The sequence below is a fragment of the Ipomoea nil genome, unplaced genomic scaffold, assembly GCF_001879475.1.
Source record: "Ipomoea nil cultivar Tokyo-kokei standard unplaced genomic scaffold, Asagao_1.1 scaffold2826, whole genome shotgun sequence".
Classification (NCBI taxonomy): Eukaryota; Viridiplantae; Streptophyta; class Magnoliopsida; order Solanales; family Convolvulaceae; genus Ipomoea; species Ipomoea nil.
The window spans coordinates 1,609,153-1,621,134 of record NW_017619254.1 but is presented as its reverse complement, the minus strand read 5'-3'; the positions used below and the strand labels follow the sequence as shown (position 1 = coordinate 1,621,134).

General features: G+C 36.4%; 4 protein-coding genes across 4 annotated transcripts; 1 reads left to right on the top strand and 3 right to left on the bottom strand.

The window, feature by feature from the left end:
* Positions 1 to 426: 426 nt before the first annotated feature.
* On the top strand, positions 427 to 2,164 carry LOC109158671 (pectinesterase 2-like). The gene is made up of 4 exons (XM_019306562.1): positions 427 to 967; positions 1,066 to 1,269; positions 1,364 to 1,608; positions 1,694 to 2,164. The coding sequence occupies exons 1-4, from the start codon at positions 485 to 487 to the stop codon at positions 1,860 to 1,862; spliced, it is 1,101 nt and encodes a 366-aa protein (XP_019162107.1). The 5' UTR covers positions 427 to 484; the 3' UTR covers positions 1,863 to 2,164.
* A 98-nt stretch (positions 2,165 to 2,262) lies between these two features.
* Positions 2,263 to 3,665, bottom strand: LOC109158672. Its single transcript, XM_019306564.1, has 3 exons — positions 3,376 to 3,665; positions 3,054 to 3,132; positions 2,263 to 2,567 (listed from the first exon to the last, which is right to left on the bottom strand). Exons 1-3 carry the CDS (start codon positions 3,521 to 3,523, stop codon positions 2,423 to 2,425), a joined length of 372 nt encoding a protein of 123 aa, XP_019162109.1. The 5' UTR covers positions 3,524 to 3,665; the 3' UTR covers positions 2,263 to 2,422.
* Positions 3,666 to 5,411: 1,746 nt separating this feature from the next.
* On the bottom strand, positions 5,412 to 6,725 carry LOC109158731 (pectinesterase 1-like). Its single transcript, XM_019306629.1, has one exon. It carries the CDS (start codon positions 6,723 to 6,725, stop codon positions 5,412 to 5,414), a length of 1,314 nt encoding a protein of 437 aa, XP_019162174.1.
* A 3,960-nt stretch (positions 6,726 to 10,685) lies between these two features.
* On the bottom strand, positions 10,686 to 11,774 carry LOC109158730 (pectinesterase 2-like). The gene has a single exon (XM_019306628.1). The coding sequence runs from the start codon at positions 11,772 to 11,774 to the stop codon at positions 10,686 to 10,688; it is 1,089 nt and encodes a 362-aa protein (XP_019162173.1).
* Between the last annotated feature and the right edge of the window lie 208 nt (positions 11,775 to 11,982).

Sequence of the window (11,982 nt, the reverse complement as noted above, 5' to 3'; positions counted from 1 at the left end):
TGTGTATTTTTATTATTATTATTACTATTAATTTTTATAACTCTTATAAATTTTCATCTTAATATAAATAAAAAATATTAGCATCATAAATCAACGATGGAATCATTCCACAGTCCACACTTCACTCCCTCAATCCTAGTCCAGAAGAAATATATGAACCACAGAGAATTTTGGGCACCCGTTTTCTACTCCTGTTCTGATCTTCTTTCATTGCCCAACCTAAACGTACTATAAAACCCTCATCCACCACAACTTCGCAACACACCGCAAGACATTTGCAAAAACAACAGAAAACATTAAAAAACAAAAAAAAAAAAAAAACCCCAAAAAAACAAAAAAACAAAAAAACAAAAAACAAAAAAACACAAAAACAACATCGATCATAAAAAAAAAAAAAGTACCAGTTTAGATTCCAAAAAAAAAAAACAAAAAAAAAACAATAATAGCAACATATATATATTATATATATACTTGTGAGTATTGCATGGAGACAGTCAGACTACTCAATGTTGTTATTGTTTGTGTTCTGGTTTTTTGTCCCGGCGGTGTTATCCCATTGGACACGGTTCCTATTCCGGCAGAAAAGTCTCAGGTAGAGAGCTGGTTCAGAGCCAGCGTTCAACCCCTTCAATCAGGCAGAAAGGGTGTGGACCCTGCCCTCGTTAAGGCCGAGGCCGCTCCGGTGTACCTTAAGGTCGGAAAAGGAGGCCAATTCAAAACCATCCAGGAAGCCGTCAAAACCATTCCGGCTAGGAACACAAAACGCTACATCATTTTCATAGCCGGTGGGAAGTATAACGAGAGAGTCAAGATTGACTTTGATAGGCCTTTTGTCACCCTTTACGGAGATCCTAAGAATCGGCCAACTTTAGTTGCCGCTACAACGGCTGCTCAAGTTGGTACTATATACAGTGCCACTTTGTATGTTTTGTCGGATTACTTCTCAGCCGTCAATATTGACGTCAGGGTAAGTGCAGATCCAAATACCAATTGGATGCATGCATGCATGTAATTTTTGTTGTTTAATTTTGTGTTATGTATGTATATATATATATATACATACAGAACTCGGCTCCTAGGCCCACCGGTAAAAGGGATCAGCAAGCTGTGGCTTTGACCATAACCGGTGACAAGGCTTCCTTCTATAACTGTAAATTCTATGGATTTCAAGACACCCTTTGTGATCATAACAATAGACATTTCTACAAGGATTGTTACGTTGAAGGCACCGTAGATTTCGTGTTTGGCAATGCCAAGAGCATCTTTTTGGTATGTAAACCCTTTAAAGTTTGAATCTTTTACATACCCATCAGCTATATATCAGTTAAACCAATCAACTATCAGCTAATTAATTGTCTTGCAGAATACCCAATTGCGTGTTATCCCAGGTGACCAAATGGCCATGGTGTCCGCACACGGTAGAAATAGTGAAAAAGAGGACACAGGATTCTCTTTCGTACATTGCCAAGTTACCGGGAATTCCAAGGTTGCCGTACTAGGGAGAGGATGGTTTCCTTATTCTAAGACCATATTTGCCTACACCTATATAGGCAATGCCATCAAACCGGAGGGGTGGATGGGGATGCGCACCAATCCCAAGAACGGAGGGTAAATGTGCAGTCAAATTATCAATTTGAGGTTATGATTTTGACTATCTATATCAGACTATGGTTCACGTGTTGCATGCATGCAGGACTTGTTACTTCGGAGAATATAACAATACAGGGCCGGGGGCTAAAATGGATGGTCGACCAAAGTTCGTTAAGAGGCTGACAGATGCAGATGTAAAGCCTTTCATCTCCCTGGGGTACATAGGGGCTTCCAAGTGGTTGCTTCCCCCAATCACCAAAGCTGTTCAATAACGAGCAATTAATATAATATATATAATTATTCAACATGAAAATAAAAGGAAATTAAAACAAAAGCCGCCTAAAGTCTTGTATGGTTGCGTTGTTGGGTACTTTACTACGATCGCAATATATGCATATGTAAAGACGCCGGCCGGTAATAATGTGTTGCCATTGCAGCACCCAAGTCCGGTCCGATCTGCAGCCCCGCGCCGGTCGTCAACTTTAATTTTTCTTTTTATTATACTGTATGGCGCATTATATTTTGGCCCAATAATTACTTTCTATTTGCCAAACAATATATATAAATTAAAATCTCTCATAAACTTTTTATTGTTTTTAGCGGCTCATCGATAAATTGGAAAAAATTGATAAAGGGCGAGTAAGAATAGATTTATATTGATATAAAGGGGACTTTTAGAAAATTAGAAATTGCTACAAAGCAATTTCAATAACATTCTTTGATTTATTCGGTGAAGATCGTAAGTGCAAAGATAAAGAATTTGTCAATATTGGGAAGCATAAGGATTACGACCGCCGCCGCGGCGGCGCGTGCCTTTCTCGTAACCGTAGTATCACCTGACCGGAACCTTAATCCAGCCATTGGCAAAAGCAATGGCCAAGATCACAAATGGTGTTGACATCCCAAATATGATTATATAGGGAAGCGGCGTCTTCATGGGATTCTCTCCTTCCCGTTCTCCTGCTGTTTGCCAATACCTTCCAAATCATGCCCATAATGAAACGAATTGTAGTTAGATTTCGATTCATAAAAGGTTCAAATTACATATAATTGAAGCATGTGCAACTAAAAGCTGGGTTCCAAGCAATATGGACCGTAGTCGCACCATGACCTTTGGTCTGATTCTGATACCAAATTCAAGCATTTGCTCCATCTCAACTAAAACCTAAATTGATAGTTGGATTGCACATTAATGGTTATATATTATATGCTCAACACATATAAACATTAATGTGCAACATTCAATTGTAATCCTAACTGACAAATGAATACAGGTAAATCAACCTAGATTATTTATAGTTGATCAACTCGAACCAGAAATTCAATTGACCTTCTTAATTTGAAGTGATCAGCTATGAGCTATGAGCTATGACAATCTAATCTGTTATGGTTGTTTACCAAAATCTTGAAAATTAAAGGAATTAAAGATAAGATTTGAGTGGTTGAGAATATAATGAACTTACTGCTCTGGCTCCTCTTCTTTGGTGATGAATTTCTTTTTACCTCCTTTCTTGACTTCACCTCCAGCTTCTCCTCCTCCCCCTAAAATCACCATAACTCATCTTCTCAGATTCAAATGGATCCTCAACCACAAATGCCCAGACAACATTGCCATTTTGTTATATATATATATATATATATATATATATATATATATTTACAAAATCATTTAATATTCGATCGCATAATATAATCTAAACAGTACAATTAAGTAAATATGTAACATCTTTTGTTTTATGCGAATAAAGAGAGGTAGACTGAATTGAAGCTACTATATATACTAACCAAGATTTGCAGAAACTCTGAAGTGGCTTGGCCTTCTTCTCGCTGAGCAAGGTGGATAAGAATGAGAGAAAAGCTTGGTTGGGAGAGACGGAGAGAAAAGCTTTGTTGAAAGAGTAGAAGAAGAAACAACAATCAGTTTGGCAGCCATTTCTCAGGATTAATTAGAAGATGGATAGATGGTTAAGTTGTCAGTTTTGCAGAAGAATGGAAATGGGTTATCCTGTCTATGTGGTCAAAAATGTGCTCCAACTAATATCTCTTTTGTCTTTCTTCAAAGTCAGACTTAACAGAGCACACTGAATTTTTACCCAAAATTTGGAATATATTCTGTTTCTTATATTCCGTATACATATATTTGAAGGGAAATGGAATTGAAATTCCATGGAAAATAAATTTCAAGAAAACAGATTTCATTGTTTGGTTGGTGGAAAAGAAATTACTGGAAATATGAATTTCATTGTTTGGTTGAGTTTGGAAAGGTAAGGAATAATGAGTATAATGACAAATATAACACTACACAATAATAATAATATAATAATAATAAGAGTAATTAATAAAGAATGGTGAGGGTAAAATTGTGATATTAGTTTTTCATGGAAAACAAAATACCTAGCATAAGCTAGGAATTTATTTTCCTTGTTCTTAAGGAAAAATTTTTTCAATGGAAAAAATTTTCCATCCAACCAAACAACATAAAACATCATTTTCCTTCACTTTTAGGAAAACATTTTCCATGGAAAATGTTTTCCATCCAACCAAACACCCCCTTACAAGTGTGAATGAGCAATCCACCAAAATTTTGATGAATTCACAATTTTAATATTTTATCTGTAATTAAAAAGCTAAAATTTTTGTTTAGTAATTCAGCAATTTAGAGCAGCATTTTACTCCAAACCACAGAAAACCAAAAACTAAGTTGCTGCAAAATGCAATATTTTAGCACGCACCTATATTTCAATTTAAATAATTAAAAAAATGTCAAGGAACTATGCTCCTTTAATATAAAGCCATTTTGACTACTTAAAAAGGAGCCCGGCTCATTAATTAGTGCCCATCCGGCCATCAATGTATGAGCAGGTTAATTTCTTGAGGCTAAAAAGAAGTCACTTCGTTCGACAAAACGACGTCGTTTTTTCAATCGTGTGCACCACGCTCTCTCCCCTCTGTTCGGTCAAAATTGTATACTACACATCCATATCATAACTATACAATCAGAATTGCATACCTACACATCCATAACTTAATAACTATACATTCAGAATTGCATGGATAACTACACATCCATAATTTCATAATTATACATTCAAAATTGCATAACTACACAACTATACATTCAAAATGTGAAATTATAACTTTATAATTATACATTCAGAATTGCATGCATAATTACACATCCATAAAAATTATAAAATTATGATATGTATATCCGTTTTTGTCTAAATTGAGATCCGTTCTTCAACATCATTGAACATAACTCATTATCGAATCAAAAAGATAATTTTCAAAAATGCTATAGATATGATCTTTTATCATATAAATCCATTAATAATGAAAATAAGGCAAGCGATTTCTGATAATTACAACAAACTCCTTGTTTGTGATAAGGAAGAATAAAAAGGGTATATATTTTATATATAGAAAAAAAAATCTTAATTAGGAAAATATTTTAATTGAAAAAGACTCCAATTGAGACTAATAAGGATGAAATATTTTATGCAATTGATAAGAAGAAGAAATCAATTCCAATAGTAATCGAAAGACTCCAATAACAATCAATTAATTGATCCAATTGATAAACAAGAAAAAGAGTAAAATTTAAAAACAAGAATAAATACCAAATCAAGCTAATATTTTATTTAGCAAGAGAGAGGACGGTCAAGACCAAGTACAAATACCCAAAAAAAAAAAAAAAAAAAAAAAAAAAAAAAAAAAACAAACTATGGACCAGCACTCTCTCCTTTCCTAGAAAAGAATTAAAAAGAAGTGTATGTATCATCTCCACATATGCAATATTATTCATTGTGGTGGTCCCAATTCTACGGGGCCTTGCCTTTGGCGGGGGCCTTGCCTTTGGCAGGGGCCGCGCCCGGGGCCTTGCCCGGGGCCTTGCCTGGAGCCGCGCCCGGAGCACCGCCTGGAGCCGCGCCCGGAGCACCGCCTGGAGCCGCGCCCGGAGCACCGCCTGGGGCTGCACCTGGAGCCGCGGCCGGGGCTGCGCCTGGCGCCGCGGCCGCGCCGGCCTTGCCTGGGGCTGCGGCCGCGTCCTTGGCTGTGGTGGGGGGAAGCAACCACTTAGAGGCCTCAATGAAGCTAAGGCAGAGGAAAGGCTTAGCCTCTGCCTCAGTCAACTGATGCACGAATTTAGGACGACGTTTGGCGACAGCTCCTGCCCCAGTATTCTTATGCTCTGCAAAGTAGCACCCTCCACCCTCGGCAGTATTGGCGTGCAACCCCAACCACCCCTCCGCCTTAATGGCATCACTCACTTCATTGAACAGAAACACCGTCTTAGAATAATCAAACCACCCTCTCCCCAGCACCCCCACGTTTCCGGTCCCGGTGACTGTGCAGTGCACGAAGGAGAACCCGGTCTCCTCTTTCGCCGATTTCCTGCCGTGCGCCGAGATCATGGCCATTCGGTTGCCGTCGATCACGTGCAGTGTGGTGTTCAAGAATAAAGTCTTGGCGTCGCCGAACACGAAATCTACGGTGCCTTCGACGTAGCAGTCTTTGTAGAAGTGTTTGTTGTGGTTGTCGCAGAGGGTGTCTTGGAACCCAATGAATCTGCAGTTGTAGAAGGAAGCTTTGTCCCCTCCAATGGTGAGAGCCACGGCTTGTTCTTTCTCCTTCTTGCCGGTAGGCCTTGGAGCTGAGTTCACAAAGTTAATGTTAACGGCGGAGAAGTAATCTGATTCCACTTGGACGGTGGCGCTGTAAACGGTGCCAAACTTCTCGGCTGTCCCGTCGGAGATGATGTTTGGGCGGTCTTTAGGATCAGCATAGAAGGTAATGAAATGCTGTGTATAATCGACCTTCACCTTCTCGGTGTAATTCCCGGGGCCTATGGTGATGAGATAACGTTTGGTGTTCTTAGCAGGAACGGTTTTGACGGCTTCTTGAATGGTTTTGAATTTGCCTCCTTTGCCAACCGTAAGATGCTGCACCTCCGCCTCCGCCTTCACCAGGGCAGGGTCCAGCCCTTTCCGGGCGGCAAGGGGTTTAACGTTGTCGGTGAACCAGCTCTCGATCTTACTTTTTTCTGACGGAATCGGAACCGTGTCGTCTGAGACAGCACAAAGCACAAGCAGCAGCAGCCGAATAATCACAAGATTTTGTGTTACTGTCGCCATGATCACTAAGGAATCAAGTTTTTTTTTTTTTTTTTTTTTTTTTTGTGTTTTGTTTTTTTTGGTTGTTGAAATTATTGGAAAGGAAGATGTTTTGTAAATGTGAAGATAGATGTTGTTTCTATGAACTCTCCGGCCTTGAGCTTTTATATCCTGGGTTGCTAAACAAAGCACCACAAAATAGCAAAAGAAGAGGAGTGAAAGGCGGGTGGGATTCTGGGAATGTGGCTCTCTCAATATGTTGATTTAGTCAAGCCAGTTACTAAGGAATGGATTACCATTAAAACTTGTGGTAAAGTATAAGTTATTGTAGTCTGCAATATATCTTACTTATAATAATTAATAAGTAACATCCTAACAGTTTGCTAATTGAATTATTAATTAGCATATTTAGGCAAAATATAATTAGAAAGACTAAAGTATATTTAATTTGTATTTAATTGAACAAAATAAACTTTTCATATATCATCATCAAATTTTACTATATGTTTAATAATATTAATAAATACTTATATATTTTATTTTTATTTTTTTATATTTATATTTGTAGTATAATCTTTTTTTTTAAGCGGACTATCGGAACAATTTGGTACGTACTGCGAACATAAACAAGGTATTGTTGTTCGCAATTCCGAATTGGTGTTGTGAACAACAACTCCAATCATTATGCTGTGCATCCGTATGCACCATGCATGGTGCATACCGATGCCAAAACGACGTCGTTTTATTAAAAAACGCGCGTCTCCCCTTTAAAAAAAATTCAGGTTCGATTCCCAGCAACAACATTATATTGTTCATTCATTCTGGAATTTTAGTTCATAGATTATGGAATTATAGTTCATTGATTATGGAATTATAGTTCATCGATTATGGAATTGTAGTTCATCGATTCTGAAATTTTAGTTTATAGATTATGGAATTTTAATTCATTCATTCTGGAATGTTTAGTTCATAGATTAGATTATGGAATTATAGTTCATTGATTATGGAATTATAGTTCATCGATTATGGAATTTTAGTTCATATGTTGTTGCTGGGAATCGAACCTGATTTTTTTTTTAAAGGGGAGACGCGCGTTTTATTAAAACAACGTCGTTTTTGCATCCGTATGCACCAGTGCATACGGATGCACAGCATAATTTGCCCAACAACTCTTTGCATGTTGTTTGCACTTTGCAATTGTATTTTTAGTTCAAAATTATTATATTAATCATATTATTATATTTTTAAATTTTGTATTTTATACAACTAGCAACTATATCTTTTCAAATATTTTATTTGAATAGTTTTGTTACTATAATTTTTTGTATTCAATATTGTTATGATCGACTTTTTATACGGAGTATAAAATAGTTATTTTTTTTTTTTTTTGCAGGTGATTATATATATATATATATATATATATATATATATATATAAAAAGTGATTTGCATATAATATCTCACCCTACCATTGATAAAGTAATGAAGTTGAGAATGTTGTAAAGGAAGAAGATATATAATGAGAGTTTTATGAAAAAATTTATGTTTATAAAATATTTTTTATAAAAAAAAATTATAAATAGTAAAAATCAAAGTCATTGAAATTGTATGAATGTATTCAATTTAGAGTTTTAATGACTTTATAGATTTTTTAAAATAAAAAAGTTCATAAAAATTAATAAAAGTATACTCTGTATAAATGTTTTTAATATAGACTTTTTTAGATTTTATGTATGTATATATATCATAAAAGTTACTGTTGTGCTATTAAAAAATATTAATATTGGAAACTAAAATTAATAACTGAATTAATATACCAAGACTATATAGTCTAGTGGTACCCGGGTTGGATTTTCATTTGGAAGGTTGTGAGTTCGAGCCTCAGTGAAGGCGTTATTGGCTATTTGTGTTTCAGTAGGAGAGTCAGTAGCATTCAAAAAAAACTGAATTAATATAAAGATAGAATTTCTTAACATAGATGTTTGTATTTTTAAAAATAATAAAATTGAATTTAGTATATAATATAATAAACAAATAAATTGAGTACAGTACATAAATGTATATAAATAAAAAAAAAAATCCTACTCATTCTCATCTACCATGTAAAAAAATTTTCAATATTTAATTGTTAGTGTTTATCCACTTAAAATCCCAAGTCAAATCTTTTGTGGTTGAGTTAATTCCAGTAATGTCGACTATATTGATTTTCTAAAAGTAGTCTCTGAGTTTTAATTTAGACACTTTACATTCTTTGATTTTCAATTTCTTTATAATTAAGGTCATTTTGTTAGATTACGGTAAAGTAGGCTTTAAATAAAATGGTAAAATAGTTATTTCATCTACCTAATTGTATAATTTTTCGTATTTTTTTTTTGTACACGCGACTTCAGACATCAGATTGCTTAATCCATAATGGAATTTTGTTCTTTGAGTGGATTTGGGGATTAAGCAATTAAGTGAATCTGATGTCCGAAGTCGCGCATATAAGGGAGAAATACGAATAATTATACATTAGGCAGATGAAATGACTAATTTACCCTTTTATTTAAAGTCCAATTTATCGTAATTTGACGAAAGGAACTCAATTGAAAAGAAATTGAAAGTCAAGGGTGTTCAAATTAAAACTCGATGACTAATTTTGGAAAATTAATATAGTCGGAGGACCATTGCTGGAATTAACTCTTTGTGGTTTGATGGCATTACTGTTACTTTCTATAAAGAAGGTCTCAAGTTTGAGTGCTATCTCAATCACTTAGCAATTTTGTAAAGCTTCCGCATAATTTCCTTCGGATTGAGCCGACATCCATTACGGTCGTTACTCAATTAAAAGAATCTCCGTTCTAGAACGGTACCGTACATGAGATTTTCACGTCATACCGCTCCTCCCTTCTCCCTTATGTGCATAATGAGAATAATGCATGGTATCAAAAAAAATCAAAATATTCTCATTATGAACTGAACTGTTTTTACAAGAAATCTCTAGCCAACCTTCCAGCCAGAGATCTTTTCTTAACATCAAACCTGTTGAGATTAGATAGAAAAGATAAGAAAACCTCAATATATAATTTCTTTGTTTTCAACGCCTCTTAATTTTTGAGAATTAGACACTTCAACAACATTTGATGGTAATACAGCCATGGATGCTTGTTGTCGCAACCATTCTTTAAATTCCGAGCCCGATAAGGAGAGGATAATTTAGAATAAAGTTTTCGTGTTGTTGAACCTCTAGGTGTAACCTTCCACTCAATACGAAAATCGATAAAGTACATATCTACTCTCTAGTATTATCAGATTGGAAGTAAATTACTTATATTTGTAAATTCAGCTATTGCTTGATCAATAAATATAACATTTTGTTGTAACGCTCCGAGCACGTACTCAATAACCGTTGTGACGATATTTCTGGGCAGGAACTATACTGGTTCTTCATGCTTAATTAATGAACGATATTTATCTCTCATTCTCCTTTTGCAATTCTATTCTGATTTCTCTTTTTTTTTTTTTTGAGGAAATTATTTTTATTTTAAAAATGTATATATTTTTATTAATAATTTAAGAAGTGCATTTAGGTCAAACACAACACATGCATAAAAGTTTACAATTCCTTAATGGGCTGTTTTAGAATACTGAATAGCATGACAAAGATGATCAAGAATAGGTAAAATTCAGAATTAATAGGAGTCCTTTTATATTTCCCCGATAAAAATATAACTTATAACAAACCGTACTCTTAAACCAAAAAAAAAAACTAAATCCTAACAGTAGCTAACATCTAAAAATTGTAGGTAGACCATCCCCTTATTTAATTCCCTACAAAATAAAACTAACCATTACAAAAACAAACCAAAAAAAAAAAAAAAAAAAATCCTCTTCTGTTTTCATCATCGATCTATTATTCCCGGTACTGTCTCCTATTAAATTAAAGCACCAAATTAAAATAAACGCAATTAAGCATTTATTTATATTTAAGATGGAAGGGAGCTTAGACTTTGGCGGGGGGAAGCAACCATTTGGAAGCCTCTATGAAACCAAAGCTGATGAATTTCTTCACTTCTTGATCCTTCATCTTCTTCACGAAATTGGGACGGGCGGTCAATTTAGCCCCCGGCCCGGTGTTCTTATATTCCCCAAAATATGTGGTTCCTCCATAGTGGGTTTTTCCGGGCACCCCATGCCACCCCTCCGGCTTAATGGCGTCACTGATTTCACAATACGCAAATACCACCCTGGAAAACGCCATCCACCCTCTCCCTAGAAGCGCCCCTTCCCCTACCCCTGTTACTTTGCAATGCGCGAAAGAGTAGCCTGTATCCTCCTCGCGCGTGTGCTGCGCTTGAGCTGTGACCACCGCCATGTTATCGCCTTCGATTACGTGCAATTCTGTATCCACATACAGAGTTTTCCCGTTCCCGAAGATGAAATCCACGGTGCCTTCGATGTAGCTATCTTTGAAGAAATGGCGGCCTTTGTCGTCGCAGAATGTGTCCTGGAAGCCGTGGAGTCTCACGTTGTAGAACGCCGCCATGTCGCCGCTCTGCGTCAGCGCCACCGCTTGCGCTCCTTTCCGTTTCCCGTCCGGCCGGGGAGCCGAATTGATGATGTTGATACAGCTCGCCATGAAGTAATCGCCCTCCACGATCACCGTCGCGCTCATAACCGTGCCGTCTTGAGCCGCCGTGCTACAACCGATGATCGACGGCCGGTCCTTATCGTCGCCGTGCAAGGATATAAACGGCTTCTCCCTCACGATCTTCAATCTCTCCGTGTAATTCCCCGGGCCGATTGAAATAATCACGCGCTGTGTATTACCAGTGGGAACGCTGTCTATGGCTTCCTTAATGGTTTTGAAATCTCCCTTCCCATTCTTACAAACCCTAATATGTTTGGGTTTAGCCTCCGCCTTAGCCAGTTCAGGGTTGAGGTTCTTTCTAGTTGAAGGGGGCTGGATATTGGAGTGGAACCAACTGTTCACTTCATCCTTATTAGCTGGGATAGGAATTGAGTCGTCTGAGAAAACACCTGGGCAGAGATAATGGAGTAGCACAGTAACCATCACAAGCTGGTTTACCATCTTTTTTCTAACCATCTTTTTTTTTTTTTTTTTTTTTTTTAAGATTGAAATTTTTGGTTGTTGTGTGAATATCCTTCCGATATTAATTGCTTATATAGTTTAGGGAAATGAATGTGGAACACAAAAAATAGTGCCACCAGAAAAGTGTGTGATAGTGCATTGATGTAGTGCTGTCTTACACAATGTTGTTACTGATGAATGGCATTAC

Excerpts from the sequence above, each read along its gene's own strand:
- LOC109158671 (XM_019306562.1), top strand. The coding sequence starts at position 485 with ATGGAGACAGTCAGACTACTCAATGTTGTTATTGTTTGTGTTCTGGTT. Across the intron at positions 968-1,065 it reads CCGTCAATATTGACGTCAGG|AACTCGGCTCCTAGGCCCAC; the intron begins GTAAGTGCAGAT and ends ATATACATACAG. Across the intron at positions 1,270-1,363 it reads ATGCCAAGAGCATCTTTTTG|AATACCCAATTGCGTGTTAT; the intron begins GTATGTAAACCC and ends ATTGTCTTGCAG.
- LOC109158672 (XM_019306564.1), bottom strand. The coding sequence starts at position 3,523 with ATGGCTGCCAAACTGATTGTTGTTTCTTCTTCTACTCTTTCAACAAAG. Across the intron at positions 3,133-3,375 it reads CAGAGTTTCTGCAAATCTTG|GGGGAGGAGGAGAAGCTGGA; the intron begins GTTAGTATATAT and ends TGGTGATTTTAG. Across the intron at positions 2,568-3,053 it reads AAAGAAGAGGAGCCAGAGCA|GTATTGGCAAACAGCAGGAG; the intron begins GTAAGTTCATTA and ends ATGATTTGGAAG.
- LOC109158731 (XM_019306629.1), bottom strand. The coding sequence starts at position 6,725 with ATGGCGACAGTAACACAAAATCTTGTGATTATTCGGCTGCTGCTGCTT.
- LOC109158730 (XM_019306628.1), bottom strand. The coding sequence starts at position 11,774 with ATGGTAAACCAGCTTGTGATGGTTACTGTGCTACTCCATTATCTCTGC.